At 49.8% G+C, this 21,930-nt stretch overlaps 2 protein-coding genes across 3 annotated transcripts in view; one reads left to right on the forward strand and one right to left on the reverse strand.

Annotated features, from left to right (window-relative positions):
* RTN3 (reticulon 3) overlaps positions 1–12,416 on the forward strand; it is a 58,144-nt gene extending 45,728 nt beyond the window's left edge. For both annotated transcript variants that reach the window (XM_032638959.1, XM_032638958.1), the window contains 6 exons: positions 3,853–4,060; positions 5,994–6,132; positions 6,573–6,642; positions 7,105–7,151; positions 8,444–8,502; positions 10,207–12,416. In XM_032638959.1, the coding sequence (XP_032494850.1) occupies positions 3,853–4,060; positions 5,994–6,132; positions 6,573–6,642; positions 7,105–7,151; positions 8,444–8,502; positions 10,207–10,252 (569 nt within the window). In that variant the 3' untranslated portion in view covers positions 10,253–12,416. The remainder of the gene's footprint in view (positions 1–3,852; positions 4,061–5,993; positions 6,133–6,572; positions 6,643–7,104; positions 7,152–8,443; positions 8,503–10,206) is intronic.
* A 9-nt stretch (positions 12,417–12,425) lies between these two features.
* C8H11orf95 (chromosome 8 C11orf95 homolog) lies at positions 12,426–21,420 on the reverse strand. Its single transcript, XM_032638960.1, has 5 exons — positions 21,282–21,420; positions 18,627–19,124; positions 17,712–18,098; positions 16,477–17,028; positions 12,426–16,315 (listed from the first exon to the last, which is right to left on the reverse strand). Exons 1-5 carry the CDS (start codon positions 21,418–21,420, stop codon positions 15,858–15,860), a joined length of 2,034 nt encoding a protein of 677 aa, XP_032494851.1. The 3' UTR covers positions 12,426–15,857.
* Between the last annotated feature and the right edge of the window lie 510 nt (positions 21,421–21,930).

A 21,930-nucleotide genomic window follows, 5' to 3' on the forward strand; every position in this document is an offset into this window, starting at 1 on the left:
CAGGGGACACGGGTTCAAGCCCTGGTCTGGGAAGATCCCACATGCCGTGGAGCAACTAAGCCCCTGCGCCACAACTACTGAGCCTGTGCTCTAGAGCCCTCGAGCCACAACTGCTGAGCCCGCACGCCTAGAGCCCGAGCCCGTGCTCCACAAAAAGAGAAGCCACTGCAATGAGAAGCCCACGCACCACAAGGAAGAGTAGCTCCCGCTCGCCTCAACTAGAGAAAGTCCGTGCACAGCAACGAAGACCCAATGCAGCCAAAAATAAATAAATTAAATTAAATTAAATATATATATATATATATATATATATATATATATAATGTTATTCCCCTGCTTGGCATTCTTTAGTGACTTCCCATTTCACGTGAGGTAAAGTCCAAGCTCCTTACTTTGCTCTGTGAAAATACTCCATGATCTAGTCCCTGCCAGTCTCTCCAGCCTTATTTCACACCGTTCTCCCCTTCACTCACTACGTACCATCTATACTGGCCTTCCGTCCTCCCCTAAGGAATGCCAAAGCCCACCACCACCATCCCCAAGAGCCTGTGCACGTGAATCTTCTAGCCTAGGGTACCCTTCCCCTGGCTTTTTTGCACGGCCTGCTTCGTATCCTTCATGTCTCACCTTTAGTGTCAACTCCTCGGAGACGCTTTTCCTGACCACTCCACCTACAGCAGTGCATGTGTGCGCACACATTACTCTCATAGCACAGTGGGTTTATATTCTTCCCGGCCTCGGCTACAAGTGACATGTATCTTGTTTGTTACTCATTGCTTCTCTTCCCCACTGGAATGTGAGTAAGGACCTTGTTTGCTTTGTTTACTGTTGTGTTGTATTCCCAGTTCCTAGCACTTGCCTGGCACGTGGTAGCCACTAAATTAAAGCTTACTGAAAGAGAGAAGGATGGGAAGGGAAGGAAAGAAAACACGTTAAAAATAAGGAATTTCCTGTTTTAAAGAGTCTTACACTGGCGTAGTAAGAGCAGTTGAATAAAAGTAGAAGAGAAAAAGAACATTTCATGGAATCGAACCATTGCAGCCTCTTGCTGGTTTCCTGGTTATGAAATAAACACTAAACCTAAGTCTAGTGGCTTCACATTTTAAACTTTCGGCATCTGTCTCCTTTCTTGCTTTTCCTACGTGTGTTTCATCCTCCTAACTCTCCCCCAATGTTTGCAGACTATGCCTGTTTCCTTTGTTTGATATTGTGTTCTCAGAATCCTTGGTCCACTGTACTTGCTAGGAGTTAGGTGCAGAAACTTGACTAGTTTGAGGGGGGTTATCAGAAAACAAATGAAAGTTGTGATTATGCCGTCTCTTGGTCCTTAGCTTAGTTTAGCTCATGTTTAAGGACAGCTATGAAGAGCCTGCTGTGGATAAAGTGACAAGTGCTCTGACGAAAAATAAGGCAGAATGAGGAGATCGATGAGTGACAGAGAATGAGGAGGAGAGGATGTGAGATAGGGTGGGCAGCCTCTGAGGCTGGATCCCGTGCACCAGGACCTGAATGGGGTGAAGGAGCAAATTGTGGGAAGTTGTGGTCAAAGAGCATCCCAGAGGTTTGTTGTATTGAACCATCGTTTCCCAGCTTGCCCTCTGTTATCCCCCTTCTAACCAGGATGTTCCTGCTTCTAGCCCACACCACAATTCTACCGTTGTTTTTAATGCCGAGCCCAGGGCCTTCCATACTGTTATGCAGCTTGTATACTGCACACCTATAGGGGGCACCAGTCACATGTGTTATCATTGTAGGTTTGACTATTTCGTCACGGTTTTCCAGCAGATGGCAGTAAAGTTCACGAGGAAGGGTGGCTTTTTCTAATTTGCACAAAGGTAGATTTGCATTTAGGCTAACGTTTTTATGCCTTTTTCCTTCTCTAATACATTAAGGTCTTTTTCTCTCTAGGCCCAGCCTTATCCTCTAAGCTTTTCTCTTTCTGTCCTTCTTTCAAATATTTCAAACTTCAAGAATTGTAAGCACAGTAAGAAAAACTCCCATATAACCTTTGCTCTAGTTCACCAGTTGTTAACATTTGACCACTTTTGCTTTCACTCCCTCCCTCTCTCTATAGAACATGTTTTTTCCTGAACCATTTAAGAACTGCTTGCAAATGTCCTTCCCCTTTATCCCTAAATATTTTGGAGTATGTTTCCTTCAAACAGAAATTGTTTGGAATTGTTTTGCGTAGCCACAGTATGTTTATTGAATTTAGGAAGTCCAGCATTGATACGGTACTTTTATCAATTATATAGTGTACATTCAATCTTCTTCACTTGTCCCAGCGATGTTCTTTATAGCTGTTTTTACCCCCTTATCCAGTCTATGATCACAGTTTGCATTTACGTGTTGTCAAGTCTCTTTACTCTCCTTTTTTTTTTTTTTAAATGTTAGAGCTTTTTTTTTTACGCGGGCCTCTCACTGCTGTGGCCTCTCCCGTTGCAGAGCACAGGCTCCGGACGCGCAGGCTCAGCGGCCATGGCTGACAGGCCTAGCCGCTCCGCGGCATGTGGGATCTTCCCGGACCGGGGCACGAACCCGTGTCCCCTGCATCGGCAGGCAGACTCTCAACCACTGCGCCACCAGGGAAGCCCTCTTTACTCTCCTTTAATCTGAAAAAGTTCTTCAGCTTTTTCTTGTCTTTCATACCACTGATATTTTTGAAGAATACTGGTCAATTGTTCTGTAGACTTTTCTCAAACTGGTTTTATCTGGTGCTTTCTCATTAGATTCAGGTAATATGGTTTGGCAAGAATACCATTGAAGTGATGTGCCGTTCTCAGTGCATTGCATCAAGAGGCACACGGTATCTGTTGGTTCCATGAATAGGCATTCTGTGTTGAAACTGTCCTTGCAGTCGTGTGAACTGTGGCGCACGTATATGGATTATAGTTAAAATCTGAGTGCTTACATGTGTTGTGTACAGTGCTAACAAGCATTCCGCATACATTAGCTCTATATGTTCCTTAAAACAACTCTAAGAAATAGATGTCACCTTCTTCATTTTATAAATGAGAAAACAAAGGTTTAGAAGGGTTAATTAAGGTCACATGGCTAAAAATGACCAGAACTCAAACTCCTGTCTCTCCAGTTCCAAAGTCCTTACTCTTCTTTAGAAGGAGAGAGTAGCACAGAAGAAACTTGCATAGGGCTATTAGTGTTGAAGTTAGACTTCACGGATTGAAATTCAAATGTTGTGTCATTGCTAGATTGGAGGTAATTGCTAGCCCTCACACTCAGAGTTTTTGAGGTGTCTTTAAGGAGAGGAACTTAGATTTTTCCAGTTTGGATTTCCCAACCATAAGACCCACTTGCCTGAGACAGTCTTGGTTCATACCTATTTCCTAAGTTATTAACCGTGTCCCCATTCATTTTCAAAAGTATCATCGTTTAGCAATTATATGGTCCCCTACCCAAAATCCTTCCTTGAGTTCTCTTCAGATCAACATAGAGACTGGTGTTTCATTGTAACCAACGCTAACAGAACTTGGTATGTTTTTATAAGCATGGTTTGCTTAATTTAGTCAACAGCAAGATTTTCCCACAGTTGCTCTACTGAAACATTTAAAGTAAATGATGTTTCACCCCATCGTACTTCAGTAGCCACGACTAAAAAGTCAGTTTCTAAGTTTCTGTAAACCTGTCCAGAAACCAGAGGTACCTTTGGCAGTGTGAATCATCATCCCTGATGTAATTTGATTTTCATTTATCATTGTCTTAAGGCGGGGCTGCACCTGTAATTGAACGCGAGTGTAATGTTTCTCCAGTGTGCAGGACACAGCCAGGGAGAACAGTCCTAGCCTTGTGGCTCATGGGTGTTCATATAACTTACGATCCGTTTTCCTTTGGCAGTGCACGACTTAATTTTCTGGCGAGATGTGAAGAAGACTGGGTTTGTCTTTGGCACCACACTGATCGTGCTGCTCTCCCTGGCAGCTTTCAGTGTCATCAGTGTGGTTTCTTACCTCATCCTGGCTCTTCTGTCTGTCACCATCAGCTTCAGGGTCTACAAGTCTGTCATCCAAGCTGTACAGAAGTCAGAAGAAGGCCATCCATTCAAGTGAGTTGAAGTATCACAAGTAACACCCTACAGTTTAGGGAAGGGACTCACTGAGGCTGGTCAGATCTAAATGAGACCTGATTAAAAGTCAAGAATTATAGGGCCTAATGCAGCCGATCAGTGGCATGAAGCAGCATCTTGAGACCACCTTATGAAGTGAACAAGTTGGGAGCCAGGAACTTTTTAACAAGCTAGAGGCTCACCAAAAAGGACTATCTAAATTCCTGAGCAGGGTCAGTAGGGAAAGCAGAGCGTCTAGGACAGCACTCAGATGGGGTCCCAAGTACAGGTTTAAGCCGCCACATAGTTAACTCTTAAAACAGCCTTGAAATCTTGGTGTTGAGGCTGCATTCTTGGCGATACCAGAGCTCAGTGTGTTTACTCTTGGTTTTATTACTGAATTCCTTCCTGTCTCTCCTTTAGTTTCCTTAATACCAGGGGCAGGTCTTGATTAAGTCGGTAGGTCATGCATTTCTAGAATCCAGTTGCTAACCTTTCCTACATTTAACAAACGTTTTCCTCACACTTTTCCTCTTGAAGGTCTTAGACCATAAAAGCTTTAACATCAGCAAATGACAGGGTTTTTTTGTTCGTTTGTTAGTTTTTAATTTACTTTCAAAATGACAGTTTTTTAAAACCTCTTCTCATGGAAAAAGAAACACTTCTGTCATCTCTCAGAACTCTGACAGAACAGGTGTCTGGCTGCAGCGCTGGTCCTTGTATTTTCTCCTGGTGAGAATAGAAGCGATAATTTAAACTATACATGACATTTTAAAAGTTATTTGTAAATTAGTTTTAACAAATCAATAGTTGTTGGTTGGTTGAGTGGGTAAATTTTACTGTTTTGCCACAAGTTCCAGTGTGTTAGCAGGGCTTTTTTCCCTTTTGCGTACCACTGTTATGGAGTTATAAAATGTGTTTTGCTAAGTTGTATTAATTACAGCATCTAATTTTTATAACTTTTGTATTTGGTAAATATTTTCTTAATAAATAGGAAAGAAAAACATGTCTGTTACTCTTCTGTTTTTCCCACAAGACTATAGGCTCTTTAAGGCAAAAGCAGTTTTATCTTTCTGATATCTCTACACCTAGCAGAGGGTCTGGTACTCAGTAGGCGCTCAGCACGTACTGAGCGAATGAACGAACAGATTATGAGCAGATGGTTGTATCTCAATTCTGTAATGCGTCTGGGGACAGAACCCAGGTCTTTTTGTTTTTTTAACAAATATTTTATAATGCCTCCTTTATCATTTTGAAATGAAATTCATAGATAATATACCATGTAATATAATGTTACATAATATACCATTGTATGGTATATTATATAACATATATAACAACATTTTAAAAATTGATCATTATTATAAAGAGTGATAAATAGAAAGCCATTGACAATAAAATAATATGCATTCCAGTCAATATTTAATTGCTTGGACATAACTACACCAAAAAAAAAAAACCCATAATAAAGACTTGCACATACGTGTATAATCTCCCTTATAGGTGTGATTTTCTAAAATGATGGGAGAAAATCTTAGTAAGGTTTTAGCGTAAACAAAACACAGTTTTAGGCAATTCAGGATATGTTAAAACTGTGGGAAAAAATCCTTTGCTTTTATATGTTCTGGGCTCTTGATAATTATAAATAGGTTCACCTTCATGAATACCCTGTGAGGCAGTAAACGTTATGCAGGTATAGGGCGGTTCTTTCTTGTGCATGACACTCCCACACTGCAGACATCTGGCAGCTTTGTCTCTGCCCACTGAATGACAGTGGTGCCCCCACCCCACCCCATGGCAGCAGAAAATGCCTTTGCAGATTGCTAAAACACACCCTTTGGGGCATTTCACACTCTAAAGAACTTCTGTGCTAACAGAAAGAGATCTTCTCTTGCCATGTCAAATGTGTGACTGTTGTTTCTTCTTCTGGAAGAGCCTACCTGGATGTAGACATCACTCTGTCCTCAGAAGCTTTCCATAATTACGTGAACGCTGCCATGGTGCACATCAACAGGGCCCTGAAACTCATTATTCGTCTCTTTCTGGTGGAAGATCTGGTTGACTCCTTGAAGGTTAGTTGCCTCTACAGCTTTTGGTGGTGAGGCTGAGGAAAATCAGGGACTAGGTTATAATTCAGAGGAAAAGCAGTTGATAGGGTTTTGTCAGACAAAAGCAAATGTATGCTTTTCTCAATCAACCTGTAAAAATGGGGACAGGAGTTAGTAAAGGAGGTACCTCTGCACCTGGAGAACTAACATCAGAACAAGGCTAACGTATTGATAATTGACAGAAATGCAGTTACAGTCTGTTTGGCGGCCTGAGAGAACGATAGAATTCTCTTATGCATCCTCAAATGTGTAGTACAAATGAGGTAACCTTCATTTTGAAACTATTTATGGCATACATCACTAGGTTTATGCAGACTCAGTTAGCTAGAGAAGAATGGCATCAATTAACCTGAACTTGGCGTTACGATTATTCCTGCTTAACCCTCTGATGTTGGCCTTCACAGCTGGCTGTCTTCATGTGGCTGATGACCTACGTTGGTGCCGTTTTCAATGGGATCACCCTTCTGATTCTTGGTAAGATGGCAAGGAAAATGTCTCCAGGCTCTATGAAGTAACTGGTAAGAGTAAGAGCAAAGAGAGTTGTCAGCATTGCTCCAGTCCTTCCACGTTGGCCCAGCCTTTAACATCCGTAGAGACCTTGACCTCAGAGGAATCTGTGTTTATGGCCGCAAGTTTATTAAATGGTCCTACCTAAAAAGAAATATCCAGACAGCTAGAAATAAAGGAGAGTTGTCTAGATTTGGTTTAAATATGGGGATCTTATTTGTAGAAATCATTTTCATAATTTGGAAATTATTTGTAGTACAAAGAAGGAAGCCTGTGTACCTGTATCTAACTGTCCTTAATTGAGAGCTCTGGTTGAAGATCTGTGTTTCCCTATATTTTATGAGGAAAAATGTTCCTGTTACCTATGTCTTGAGACTTTGTGACCATCTCACATTTACACTTGCCATGTCTCATGGTTCTGTCTTATAGCTGAACTGCTCATTTTCAGTGTTCCAGTTGTCTATGAGAAGTACAAGGTAAGCATTTGTCTGTTTCTAATCAGATATGCCAGTTGATGTATGACTAATTTTAGCTCATTTTCTAGGCATTGAAAGTTCAGAACAATCCTTTTCTAACCATTTTTACAGTCTATTTTTATAGATCAGGTGCCTGTAAGAAACTGGTAATAGTGGTTTCCTTTAAGGAGAGAAGCTGAATGTCTAGGAGAGATAAGGGTAGGAAGGGCACTTACACCTTGCTGTGTGCCTTTTGAGGGTTTTGTTGTTGTTGTTTTTATTTGGTTGCGCTGGGTCTTAGTTGCAGCAGGTGGCCTCCTTAGTTGTGGCATGTGAACTCTTAGTTACAGCATGCATGTGGGATCTAGTTCCCGGACCCAGGGATTGAACCCAGGCCCTTTGCATTGGGGAGCGCAGAGTCTTATCCGCTGCGCCACCAGGGAAGTCCCCACCTTTTGAGTTTTTATCACATGGATCTGTTCCCAAAAAATAAGCTGAAAAAATGCTTAAGTAAAAGCTGGTGTCTAAAAAGAAACTTAAACTGTTAAGGCTATTGTGGGAATCCATCAGTATGAACAGATGTTTGCATTGTAGAGTGGTGTATACAGAGTATACTAGATGCTATGAGGTTATTCTTGATAGATTAAGTCATGCATCAGCAGACTTTTATTCATGGCTTTTTTTTTTAATTTATTTACTTTTTTATTTATTTTTGGCTGCGTTGGGTCTTTGTTGCTGCGCCCGGGCTTTCTCTAGTTGCGGCAAGTGGGGGGCTACTCTTGGTTGCAGTGGCAGTCTTCTCATTGTGGTGGCTTCTCTTGTTGTGGAGCATGGGCTCTAGGCACGCAAGCTTCAGTAGTTGAGGCACACGGGCTCAGTAGTTGTGGCTCGCAGGCTCAGTAGCCGTGGTGCACGGGCTTAGTTGCTCCGCAGCTTGTGGGACCTTCCCGGACCAGGGCTCGAACCCGTGTCCCCTGCATTGGCAGGTGGATTCTTAACCACTGCACCACCAGGGAAGCCCTATTCATGGCTTTTTGATATTAAATGAATTAGTGTCACCCAGGAGTAAAAACACATTTCTGATTACAGAATATAGATTAGACACAGTTTCTAGTATTCAGAAAATGCTATATATTCCAGTGTCTCTGAAGGAAATACCTAGCAAGTACTTTTTAAAACTGAGCACTATTTTCATTTTCCAGAATATTCCATAGTGTTTTTTAAAAATGGTTAAAGTAGACAAAAACAAATTACCTTCAGGAAAATTGTTAATCTGTGTGTTGCCACAACTGAGTTGCTTTTCTTTGTTAAAGATCCAGATCGATCACTATGTTGGCATCGTCCGCGATCAGACCAAGTCAGTTGTTGAAAAGTGAGTATGCTTAGGTCCCACATTTCATCATGACATGTGCTTTTTTTCCCCCAATTATTTTTAGTCTCCTGTGTAAAATGCTAATGCCAAAGAAAGTAATTTTTACCCTGGGGAAAAAGAAAACCTTGGTTAATAGTTTGATTTTACTAAAAATTATTTCATCTGCTTCTTTGTAAAGCATGCCTTGTATCTTACACTAAAAAGGATCAATGGAGTTAGGACCACTCTGCCTTTTTGAACCGGTTTTTAAATGTTCATGGTTGTCTACTCACCTTCATTTATTTTCACAAATATCAGTTTTATTTTTTGGCCATGCCACGCAGCATGTGGCAAATTAGGTAATTAGTTCCCCGACCAGGGATCGAACCCACACCCGCTGCAGTGGAAGCGTGGAGTCTTAGCCACTGGACCAAGAGGGAAGTCCCCAGTTTTCACAAATATCAATTTTAAGCTAAACTCTTCCCTCCCTTTTCAGAAATAAAAATTTTAGCAAATCAATGTATTAAAGTTCAAAGCTACCTCTTTTTTCTAAGACTACCAAATCCTTCTGTTTTAACCACTTTAATATTTAAATCAAGTATAAAATGTTGGTAGACATTTTCATGACTCCTTATTATATCACAGAACTGTTTCTCTTTTATTTTCAATTATTTGTAACAAACACTATGGAACCCAGCACTTTGAATTAAAATGTTAATATTTTTCCATATTTTCCATGTTTTCTTCAGATATTCTTTAAGAGACAAAACGTCACAAGCATTTAAATCCTCTTTGTGCCCACTCCCACCTTTCACACCCCAAATTTTAGTGCTTTTTCCAGCTTTGATAAGAGGAAATCTTGACTATATCCAGACAGCTCTGGCTTGATGCCAGGATCTTTACCTACTCTTTTGCTTTCTTAGGTAGACGTTGGAGGTCAAGCCAGACAAGGGCAGTTAGGACAAATTTGTATATGGTTGCTGTTTACTCCTTATTGTAAAAGATGATCATAACTTAGCTTTAAACCTGAAGTCTTGATTAGCAGTGTGAGCTGATTTGGCCCACTTGGTGGGATGTATCGTCTGTGGGGAGTAGCTTTGACATTAGCTGAGGGATGTGAATGTCCCTTGGTACCCTTAGTGATGGGTAACCTCAGTGCACAAAATAAAGGACAGCTTTGGTGTCCTGTGAGGGGCGGGGAGCTATTGCCAGCCCCTGTAGTTTTTTTATATGTGACCTTGACCCTTGACCCCTGGTTCCTTCTGTGACACTAATGGGTAACCTGGCATTCCAAGAGAAAGGGGCTCTGGCACTGCCATCATGTAGAGGACAGGCAGCAGGCATAATGCCTAGACACATCTCATTCTTCCCTGGAACCCCCAGTGAAGGAGCCAGGAGGTTCAGGCAGTCAAAGAGGACAGGCAGCAGGCATAATGCCTAGACACATCTCATTCTTCCCTGGAACCCCCAGTGAAGGAGCCAGGAGGTTCAGGCAGCAGGCACAGCAGCAGGGAGGGGGACGGATCCTGGTATACTCCTCAGCTCATCCCAGGCCAGACTCGGCCCCTGCCACTTCTCATCCAGAGGAAGCCCTGTGGAAATGGGAGTGTTTTTCACATGGCTCCGGTAAATCCAGGAGTGTCTTCTAGCATCAGTGTTAAAATAAAAACCTAGAACTAATGTCTATATTTTCACCCTTTTTTTTTTTTTCCTTTTCCTCAATAGGATTCAAGCAAAACTCCCTGGAATTGCAAAGAAAAAGGCAGAATAAGTACATGGAAACCAGAAATGCAACAGTTACTAAAACACCATTTAATAGTTATAATGTTGTTACTTGTACTATGAAGGAACCGTGCTCAGTGTCAGCTTGAGCCTGCATTCCCAGCTTTTTTTTTTTAATTTGGTGTTTTCTCCCCTCCTTTCCCTTTACCCTCAGTATCAAGCACAAGAATTGTTGGACTTGAAAAAGAACTGATATCTTAGAACCCAAAAGAATAAAGAAAGAATCAAATTAATAGGATAAATCAATACCTTAATGATGGTGGAGCTTTACCTGTAGCTAGAAAGGAGGGGAAAGATTGGAGGTAAAGGAGAAAATGGAAAATAAAACACATCTCTTGGGTTCTTCTATTCAAATTTCAAGGACTAGTCAGTCTTACATAGCTTTCCATCATAGTTTTGCCCTTATTTTTTTTTTTTTTTGCCCTTATTTTTAAGTTAAGAAATAATGATTAACTTATAAAGAAATTATCTGGGGACAAGAATGGGATTCTTTCCCTCTTTGTTGTTGTTGTTGTTTTGTTTTGTTTTTTGCAGCCCTGTGATCCCATCTTCCTGCCCCACGATGTGAGCAGCTACCCCTAATATTCTTCTTCTTCATTTAACGATATAACTTTCAACTCTATGAATAACTTATAGTTGATAGTGATAATTCCTGATTCTCAGAATGCCATCCGATAACCAAGAATGAAGATGGAAAGTAGGATGAGGAGGAGTGCACAGGGGTGCTGCTGCGACTCCCGCTCACCCTTAGGAGAGGAAAGGCTCCGCCACGTGGGACGGTGGGGTCTGTGTCATTTCTTTCGGACACCAGTTCTGAGCTTTAGTTTGAGAGCTTATTCCTGAGTGGGCTTTCCTCCCTCTTTCCTGCCCTCAAGTTTAATAAATATGGTTGTACTTTTCTTATTATAAAATAAATGTCTGTAACTGCTGTACACTGCTGTAAACTTGTTAGAGAAAAAAATTAATCTGCATGTGGGCTCCTCAGTTATTGGGTTATTGTAATCCTGTCTCAGTCCATGGTGGGGAGACATTCTCAAGAGGTGAACTAAAGAAACACAAAGGCCTTTTTTCTCTTTTCTCTTTTCCTCCTGCACATGGTACATCTTTAACCTGTGCTCATCGTTTTCCCCTAAGGACCAAAGCTGAGCTGGCCTGAGAGGAGATTGTGTCTGTGGTTAAGAGATCACAGATTAGTGTAAGGAAGTGCATTCTGTGATTCATAGGGAGTTTTAACTTGGAGGCTAGCTTATTGGGTGTGTGTTGTTTGAGGGTTCCTTTCATTTTCAGGCACATAAAATGTCTTGGCACCTCTACTGTGGTACAGGGTACCTTTTGAGAGTGTTTTCCAAGAAGCTTTAGGTAAGGGTGATCAGGCAGGGCCAGATTGTGTTGACGGGCCCCGTGCACAATTAAAAGACAACAAAACAGTTCACGTTGACATCAGATGGAGGGCGTTTGGGAATCTTTGATTCCCATTTGAGACTTATAAGTGTCTTCCTCCCTTTCCAACATGAAAATTCAGTAAATTTGAAAGAAAATCATCTGTGAGTTCCTTCAGGTTGTAACTCATAGTCGTGATAATCCAGAGGGAATATGCACTGGAGACTTTAAAGGCTACAGTCTTTGACGGTCCCAGAGCTGTGCAGCTCTGTAGAAGGTAGTGTAAGGAAGTTTTCCTTCTACTTTGTTGAGGAAATTACTTAGGAATTTAGACGGGTAAAAGGTACCCTTGCCTTACTCCACTCCACTTATTTTCTTAGCCCCCTTTCCTTTTGAAATGTTTAACTGATTTCATGTCATAGTAGGGCATGCATTCTCCATCCCCATCCTTTGCCCTCCCAGGAAGTAAGTGTACTGAAAATCTTTTGGGGCTTCCCCTCCAAAGGACCTTTTTCTGCACTGGAAGCCTCCACACCTAGCTCTTTGTTTTATTAGTGCTGTGTTTAGATTAATTTGGACAGATCTTTGTGCCACACAAGAATTCTTTGTTTTTTTAAGAAAAATCTATAGGTGAAAAATTACTAACGAAACTGTGTGTGCGTGTATGTGCGTGCAACATAAAAGTACAGTAGCGCCTAAGGAGCTTGAATCTTGGTTCCTGTAAAACTGCAAATTGATGTGGTATTAATAAAAATAATAATAATAGAAAAGAACACAGTGACTGTGGTGTCATTCTGCTAACTTTATTCTTTATACACAGTTTGGGTAAAGTAAGAACCAAACAAGGCTTCCACTGGCCCCCATTCCCACTCCACTTTTGAGGCATTAAAAAGCGACTAATAGTTGATACTGGTAATGATTTCCAAGACTGTAGAATTTCCATAGTAGAGCAAAACTGTGCACTTGGTTTCTGAAAGAAAATAAGAGACCCTCTAAGAGATGACCTTAGGAGAAAGAATGATGAGTGGAAGGGGGCCAGAGGGGTCTGTTGTCCCAGTTTACACCAACCTAGGAAGGTTCCCCCACCTGCAACATGAAGCAGCCTATAACTCAGTCACAATGTACTTAAAATGAGAGTCAATCACCATGGCAAATGGAAACTTTTCCATCAGGTTTTTGCTGAAAGAACTTGTCTCGGATTAGCTCTTTCCCCAAACTAAGGCTGCCATGACCCTTAAGCTGGATTTGAAAAGTTTATTCAACATACCTCTTAGAAAACTTAGGCTGAAATTTTTAAAAAATAACTGATGCAAACAACTTCACAAATACGCATACAAATGTTCAAATAATATCACTAACATGGTATATAAATATGTATTCAGAGTAACATTTACATATTGGCCATAATAGCAAGCATACCATTAACAAAAAAATTCATGAAGAAACTTCACCTGTTCATATCAGACTCCCAAGGCAAGGAGGAGGCACCTAGAGATGGGGACCACCTAATCTCCTAACTCATGAGGCTATAGCTGCAAAGTAGTAATCACCGCGGTGGCACTTTCTAGATCATTGGTGCTCAGAACTTCAGCATGCCTCATGGTCACTGGAGGGCTTTTCAGAACGGACTGCTGGGCTCCACCCCCGTTTCTGATCTACAAGGTGGGGCCCAAGGATTTGCCTTTCTACTAAGTTCCTAATGGGATGATGCTGTCCTGGTGGCCACTTCTGAGAACCAGTGGGGTGCTCGGGGCTGCTGCTTACTAAAGACATCTGCTCCTGCCCTCCTAAGTCCTCTCCCTATCAAGGGGAAACACCATTCCCACCCTGCTCTCTGCCCTGGCTTACCTGAACTTCAGCAGAGGGCTTGGATGACTATAATAACTGCCCCAGTTTGCCTACTGTTTTTGAACGGGCAGAGTAGCAAAAGTGGCACAACACTCCTGGAGCTGAAACAACATGCATGAAGGAAAATAAAAGAATGGCAGTGTCCAAACTGGTGCCATCCATAATCCCTGTTCTGAAGCTTTTAATACTGTCTCAAAAAACCTGGAGGTTCAGACACTCTAGGAATTCACTTTTCAGTCAACTGACAGCCCATGCAGTTACTTCCTGAACCCCTGGTGGCATCAACAACACACCACCAGAGCCTTGCCCAGTAGAGAGGCCTTGGGCCGGGCGGCAGTCAGCCCTGCTTCGGGAGTTCTGATGGAGAAGGCTGCTGCTGGTGCCCTCCAGCTGAAGCCAGTGGTGGCAAGGCTGCCCTATAGGATACTCAATTCGTTACAAGCAAGTGTGCCGTTCTTTGCCATCCCCAGGAGGCCACAACTGCGCTGCGGGCCTGCAGCACCCAGCCCAGGTCATCCTTCGGCAGGCCTAATGGTAAAAGAAATTTTAACTCACCAGAGATTGGGAGGCCGTGTAGTGCAAAGAACACTGAATTGGGAGTTGAGATTTTTATGCTAGTCCTTGTACTATTCCTACCTGGTGTGTGTATGTGATCATTTCAGTTGCCGGGCTTCATTTTACCATCCGTGAAAGGGGTGGGGGCAGGTACTAGATCTCCAAGGTCCTTCCAACTCAGACAATCTTGAATTATATAAAAATGCTATAAAATCCGTGGTATAAAATTCAATTCCCAATCAGGAAGAGTCAAGGGGACTGGGCCTGAGGCACTTGAACCTTGGGCTCTGGCCTGGGGGCACTGGGATGAGAGGAAGGGCTTCTCTGCTGTCTGCTTTCCCACCCACGGAGGCAGCTCCTGGCCCCAGGTGCCAGGGCCCCTTCCCCTCCAGACCCAGCCCTGAAGTCCCAACCCGCTGACCTCCCCACTCGCAGGCTTTAAGACCAAAGGAACTGGCCTATGTGAAGAGCAGACAGTGGGTGCCAGAGACTCCGAGGAGGGGCCCCGGTGAGGCACACATTAGTCTATGGTGTTTGGGGTCCTCCCATCCGCGCCTCCTCGCACCTCCTCCCTTTAGGTCCTTCCTCCACCACCTCACAGCTTATCTCTGATACACGCATAATAAATAAGACATTTGCACATAAGGGTGACGGACAGCTCTCTTCCCGCCCCTCCCCCTCTCATATAAAAGCATTAAATACAGTTTCAAAATAAAATACAAAGAGCAAAAAGGGCCTGATCTCGGGGCCACCTGTTCTCCACAGGAGAATGAATCTACACATCCCTCTCGGACCTGCCTGGGAGATCGTGGGGCCCACTCCCGGCCCCTCAGGACCTGGCGCTGCCGCGGGGAAGAGAAACGAAGGCCGAGGCCCGGCCCCAGGCCCTGGGGGCTGAGAACGGGTGGCGCGTCCACCGCGTACAAAAGGGGACAGGAACACAACGCCAACTGCCGGGACCTCCAGTGCCCCGGGCTCGGACTGACGGGCGCTGAAGCAGGAGCGCCTGACTGAGCTCAGGGTAAACGTAGGCCTTCGGAGCAAGAGAGGAGCAAAGGAAAAAAGTGCTAATCCCTTTACAAGATCTCGGTGCGGGCGGCCGTGGTAGGGGCCGGGGAGGCGGGTGGGACGGTCTCGGAGAGCCCGCCCCGGAGGCAGGCACAGAAGGCGGGGCCCGGCCCAGCTCCGCCCCCGCCCCGGGCCACCGTCCCACCCGACCACCCGCGGTACTACGCGCCTTCACCGCGGGCTGGCGGGCTGGCTCCCCAGCCCCGTTGCCTCTCCTCCCGAGGAAGGCCCTCGTCCGCAGTCCAGGCCCCGGAGCGGTCGAGAAAGCCAGTAACGACTGGGCAGCAGCCGCCCCGACCCGGGAGCCGTGCCTGCCGACGTACAGCTCTGAGAGCTGGACCTCCGTTCGTGAAAAGGGGTCGGTGCGTCCTTTCTGCCTCCCCCACCTACTTGGGGCCCTAATACTGACTGTCGGTGCCCCCGTCCCGGCCTGGCACAGGATCGCCTCGCGGGTGCGGCCGCGGCCCGGAAGCTCTCCGTGCAAACGCTGTGGCTTCTCAGGAACGTGAGGCCCTGAGCGGCGAGGGCCTGGGCTCCGGGCCCGAGAAGAGAGCGCGATTCCTGCGGCGCCCCGACTAGCCTGGGGAACTCTCTGGAACCGAGCGCAAGCCGGAGACCCCCACCCAATCCCGAATCTCCGCCCGGCCCGGCCAGCGGGGGGCAGCGGCAGCGGCCTGGGCCGCGGGAAGCTGGGGCTCCCAGCCGGACAGCCAGCCGGGCACGGCCCCTCGAGTGCGAGTCCTCTACGCCCGACACACGGCGCCCGCCTTGAGGTCCGCGCCGCCGTCGCGCGGTGCCGGGGCGGGCGGTCCAAAGCCCTCGTGGCCGTAGCAGCGTAGTGCCGCCTCCTCGTAGGCCTCCAGGATGGTCTGGCGCTCCTCGGGCGTGAAGTCCATGGAGAAGGGGTGCACCTGCAGAATGTGCCGCTTGATGGTGCTGACCTTGAGCGTGGCCAGCGCGCCCCCGCACACCATGCACACCAGGCCGCGCCGGCTGCCGTCGTAGTCCATCAGGTACTCGCCCCGCCAGCGCGGCTGGTAGTTCCGCCTCTGCTCTCGGCTGCGGGGCGGCGGCGGCGGGGGAGGCGGCGGCGGCAGGGGTGGGAAAGCGAGTCCCCCGGGCTCTGGGCCGTCCTCATCGTCCTCCTCCTCCTCCTCGGCGGGCCGCTCCGACGGTTCTCCAGGAGAAAGTGGGACGTCGCCTAGGACGGAACAAAGGACCGCATTGGAGCGTCTGGGCTTCGTAACCCCCCACTTTGCGCTGTCCCACCCTCCCCTCTCCCCTTCGACCTTCCACTCTCCCCACCCCCTTCTGCCCTGGCCCCTCTCCCTCTCCACCTGCTCTGGCCCTCCGCCAGCTCACCCCACCACTCCTCCTCCTCCTCTGGCTCCTCCTCCTCTTCCCCTCCCCCCTCCTCGGAGGCTGCGGCTGTGCTGGGGGCGGCAGGGTCCCTGGGGGACTCGGGGCAGGGCAGCCCCAAGGCCAGCAGGTGGGCGGCCTTCTCGCTCCACTCCTGGGCGATGAGGGCCCTGACTGGCCCGCTGAGGCGCGTGGAGCCCGGGTGGCGCTGGCGGATGTGCCGCTTGATGGTGCTCATCTTGAGCGAGGCCAGCGCGCCCCCGCACACCATGCACACCAGGCCGCGCCGGCCGCCGTCCAACTCCATGAGGTACTCCAGCCGCCAGCGCTCCTGGTAGTGGCGGCGGTGGTCGCGGCCCCGCGGAGACCGGCCCGGGATCCCCACCCTCTCGCCCTCCTCCAGCTCCTCCTCCTCTGCCGGCCCGGGCCTCTCAGGGACCCAGCCAGCCTCTTCCTTTACGTCTGGGGGGCTGAGATCCTGAGAGGAGGGGGCTCCAGCAGCGGGGGCCGAGTCCCGGCTCTTTCTGGTCAGGTCCTGGGGGACGAGGTCATCGTCTGTTGGGGAAGGGGTGAGGGAGAGGGGCTCAGCCTGCTGGCTGGGTTGCCCTTACCCACACAGACGGGGTCCCTTGCTCCACACCCCAGCCCTAAGCTAGAGGGCCCAACCAGAGAGAGAGGGAGAGGGAGTGTGTGTGTGTGCGCGTGTGTGTAGGGGAGGAATGAGTCCTCCCGGGTGTGTGTGTGGGTGTGTGTGTGTAGGGGGGGAATGAGTCCTCCCGTGTGTGTATGTGTGTGTGTGTGTGTGTGTGTGTAGGGGAAATGAGTCCTCCCGTGTGTGTGTGTGTGTGTGTGTGTGTGTGTGTGTGTGTAGGGGGGAATGAGTCCTCCTGGGTGTGTGGGTGTGTGTGTGTAGGGGAGGAATATGTCCTCCCGTGTGTGTGTGTGTGTGTGTGTGTGTGTAGGGGAGGAATGAGTCCTCCCGTGTGTGTGTGTGTGTGTGTGTGTGTGTAGGGGGGAATGAGTCCTCCCGTGTGTGTGTGTGTGTGTGTGTTTGTGTGTAGGGGGGAATGAGTCCTCCCGTGTGTGTGTGTGTGTGTGTGTGTAGGGGAGGAATGAGTCCTCCTGGGTGTGTGTGCATGTGTGTGTAGGGGGGGGATGAGTCCCTCCCGGTTCTGGCCACAGACCTCACTTTGCAGCCCTTATATGATGGGGTCCTGGCCCTGGGATGGGCCTCGCACCTGGTGGGGCCTGGGTGAGCTCAGACAGTGCCTCGGGCTGGCCACCCCAGGCTTGCAGCAGGGCGCTGCGCTGGGGGCCGCTGAGCCCCAGGGAGCCGGGGTGCACCTCCAGCACGTGGGCACGGATGTCATCCAGGTGCAAGCTGGGTAGTGCCCGGCCACAGGCCATGCACACCAGCCGGTTCCCCCGCGGGTCATAGTCCATGAGACACTCTGCCCGGAACCAGTTCTGCAGGGACTCCTTCAGCCTCCGCTCCAGGCGCCGGGCACCCAGCCCCCTGCTGCCCCCAGCCCTCCGGGAGGCAGACAGGCGCCGACGCCGAGCCCGGGGTGCCCCTGGGCCCCCTCGCCGCTGGCGCCGGCCGCCCCCACCAGCTGGGGCTTTGCCTGAAAGGGTTGGAGGAAGGGAAGGAACTGAGACGCTGGCCCTCCCGGGGAGCCCCCACCACCACAGCCAGGTCCTCCATCCATAAGCCTCTCCCTCACTCTGACTCTGAGCCCTCTGCCTAAGCTTTCCCCTGCCCTTCCTCTCCCCTCAGGTCTTCACTCCTCCAGCCCCTAATCCTCCTGAACACAAACCCTCAGCCCACCTGACTCCTCCCCCAGACCCACATTCTAGCCCCTTCCCTAGACTTCACTGTCAGTCATACCTTTCTAGTGCCCTCTGCTCCCAGACCTTCCCCGGCCTCTCTCCCCAGCCTCCACTCCCTGGATCCTTCTAAAACCACAGAGTGGTTAGTGGTTAGATCCCTAATCCCACTGTCTCTCCCGCACTACTGTCCAATAGACAGACCTCACCCCAAAAAGGAGCAAAAACTTGCTCCAGAAAACCAGCTACTTGGCTGAGAAGCCCAGGCTGTCCCCACCCGGCCCCGTCCACTACCCACGCCCTTGCTTCCCCATGTCCTACGTTACCTGGGCCCTTGGGAGGGCAAGCCTGGAGGCCAGCCCCTTCCTCCTCCTCTTCCTCCTCCTCCTCCTCCTCCTCCTCAGCCCCCTGGGCCCCTGGGCCCTCAGCCTCTCCACAGGCCCCCAGCCCCAGGTGGGCATCCCAGCTGTTGCTGATGACTTCCTTCTCCCGGGGACTCCAATGCAGGGAGTAGGGGTGCTTTTGGCGGATGTGTCGCTTGATGGTGCTGAGCTTGAGAGTGGCCAGGGAGCTGCCGCACACCATGCACACCATGCCGTGACGGGCAGGGTTGAAGTCCATCAGGTACTCCAGCCGCCAGTGGTCGTGGTAGTAGCGCCGGTGGTCACGGCCAGGGATGCGGCTCTTTCCAGGCCTCGAGGCCCGGGCCTCACAGTGGTCTGAGTATTTCCTGCCTGAGGATGCTGGTCCCCTAGCCCTGGAGGAGGGCAGGGGGGCACTCCCCCAGCTCCCCAAGGCACCCCCTTCCAGCTGAAGATCTTGCCCTGAAGAGGGGGAAAGGGAGACAGTTTTTCAATCCCCGATTTCCAGGGAAAGAACCTAGGGCTTCGATTTTGCAAGAGAAGGGAGGGGGGAGAGAGGTCATTCAGGGGCAGGAAAGGGATGGCAACAGCAATAAAAGGGAAGTGGGAGAGCAGGGCATCAAAACATTGGTCCTTTACAGAGAGCAAGACCCCTTTAGGAGAGGCTCAAGAACAAAAGAATGCAGGGCACAGCTCTGACTTTTTAAAAAATAAGGTGAAGGCCGAAAGCCAAGGAGGCAGCAGGCTGTGCAAGGCCCCCTTTTTGGACGAGAGCTGTAGGGGTACAGCCAGGAGAGCAGCATGCCGGGGCGGTTACAGCCGCAGCGGGGTGAGAAGAACAAAGGGGGCATCTGTCTGCATCCAGGGCTGCACACAGGACCCACTGCCCAAGGCCCCAGCCAGGAAGGCCCCACCCAAAGATGATCTTCTCCCTTTTTCCAATAATGCCTCAAATACACCCTCCTGAGAATCCCATTTTAAGGGGCACTAAGCATTGTCAGTTCCCCAAATTTAGAGACCCACAGGAGGGATCCCTGTGACAAAGCTGTCAGCACCTCCAGAGAAAGGAGTTTTTAGGACTCTGACTTTCCTAGAGTCTGGGAGAGCCAATGACTGAAAGGGGATGACGGCAGGAGGGCCACCAGAGTGGCTACTGAAGGCTCTGCAGAAGGGAGTGGCCACCACCCACTGGAGTCCATTAAGTCTTTCTGGGGATTTATTTTTTGCTCTGGCCAGGAGCCGGCCACTGCCCAGCAATCAGAGGGCAGTCAGTGGAGAGGCCACCAACCCAGTGGTGTTCCCTTTTGCCAAATAGAGACACTGAGCAGTCCCCCACTTTCCCTACACTTTGGACCTTATTTTATTTAGAAAAGGGTCTCCTGGACAAATAGGCTGGATAGACAGGTGTGATCATTCTCCCAGTGGAGAATCCCCCGGTCTGGGAAACAAAAGGCAGGATCAGAGAGGGCTCCTGTCATCACTGTGTTTTTGTTTGGTTTTGGTGTAAGTAGATCCAAAGAAAAAGAAAACACTAGTTTCAGAGTCAGAAACCTGGGTTCGACTCCTGGCTTCACTGGTAACTTGCTCCGTGACCTGTGACAGGTCATGTCCGCTCTCTGGGCCTAAGCGTCTTTGTCTGCAAAGGCACTGGATAGCTAGCTGGTCTCTGAGCATCCTTCCAGCGCTGGATGTTAGTCTAAGGTGGACTGGCGCTTTAAGAGCCGAAAAAAGGGGAGGAGCTGGGATTCTTTAAAAACAAAAGGGGATGGGGAATTTCTGGGAGGGGAGCTCGGGGATTAGGGCTGAGTCTCCCTAGCCTGGACAGTCTTCAGGGTCTTAAGGCTTTGACCATGAAGCAGAGGGATGAAGAAAAACAGTCTCCTCTGAGAGCAAACGAAGAGGACTGGCTGGTACCCCTATAGCTGACAAATTGTGGCAAATTTTCTGAAAAGAAGGGAGGGGGTAACGCGCGGACTGGAGGGGGTGTATGCCTTTGTGGGCGAGCCCATCCCTTTAAGGACTGCCCGCCGTGGGGAAGGTACTGGTAGGTCCCCAAGAGGCGCAAGCCGTGCTCTTTCCCAGGGAGAACGTAGGGAAAAAGAAAACGGGTTCCTTTCTCTAGGCAAGGCCACAGAGGAGAGGACAGCCCAACTTAAAGCAGCGGAGTCCCCAGCACAGTTCCTCTGGTGGGAAGCCCGGAAAGGGACCCAAGGTCTGGGCAGACTTTTAAGAGACAGCCGGATAAGGGAGACCACCTGGGAGTCTGAAAGAGAAAGGGGCGGGGGCCGCAAGTCCAAGAGCCTAGAGCGCGAGCCCCGCGGCGCCTGCCCAGGCCCTCTGGGGCCCCTCCAGCTTGGCCTCCAAGGCGGGGGCCGCGGGGCCCTTTAAGGGGGAGGGGATCCGCCCGAGCCCCGCGGGCCAGCCCCGGGAGCTGGGCGGGGGGCTCCCCCGTTGGCCCTGCAGTCGCCATCCGCGCCCGCCAGGTGGCGCCCCCGGCCGCCCTGCCCGCGTCCCCCCCTTTGTTCGGCGGAGGAGAGGGGCCCGGAGCCCGGAGCCGCAGCCCTCCCCTCCCCCATGCCGGGGCCCCCGCCCGAGCCGCCGGCCCCAACCAACTCTTACCGCCGTCGTCCTCCTCGGGCTCCGCGCCGCCGCTCGATCCGGCGGGCGGCAGCCGTCGGCCCCGTGCCGAGGCCGCTGCTGGCCCGGGGCCGCCCCTGCCGCCGCCGCTCCGGCTCCGGTGGTCCCCGCCAGGCTCCATGCGCTGCGCTGCGGAGCGGGGCCCCGGGGCGGCAGGGCGCGGGGCCGCGGGGCCGGCGGCGGCCCGCGCGCGGCGCTCGGTGCGCGGGGCCCCGGAGCGCGGGGCGCATGCACTGGGCGGCCGGCCGCACGGACGGCTGACTGCTAGCTCGGCGGCGCGGGCTGGACCGGGGTGGGGATTCCTGTCTGGGGCCCCTGGGGCTCCTTTAAGGGCTCCTGGGTAAATTTAAAGGGGCCGCGCGCTATTTCCTCCTGCCAGCTCGCGGGGGGCTGGGGGGAGAGGCATGAGGCGACCAGCCCGACCAAGGCTCTGCAGCCTTCGCCCGCCGCGGACGTTAGGAGCACGGGCCTCGCCGTCCTCGCGGGCCCGCGCCGCCGCCTCCGGGACTCGGGTCCCGGCTCCTGAAGGGTCACCGAGGCGGCCAGGGGCGCCGCGTCCGTTGCGACGCGCTTGCACCGAAGCTCGGCTCGCAGCCACTGCCCCCTCGGGGCATCTAAGCGCCCGGCTCCC

Source organism: Phocoena sinus, chromosome 8 (assembly GCF_008692025.1).
Source record: "Phocoena sinus isolate mPhoSin1 chromosome 8, mPhoSin1.pri, whole genome shotgun sequence".
NCBI classification, from domain to species: Eukaryota; Metazoa; Chordata; class Mammalia; order Artiodactyla; family Phocoenidae; genus Phocoena; species Phocoena sinus.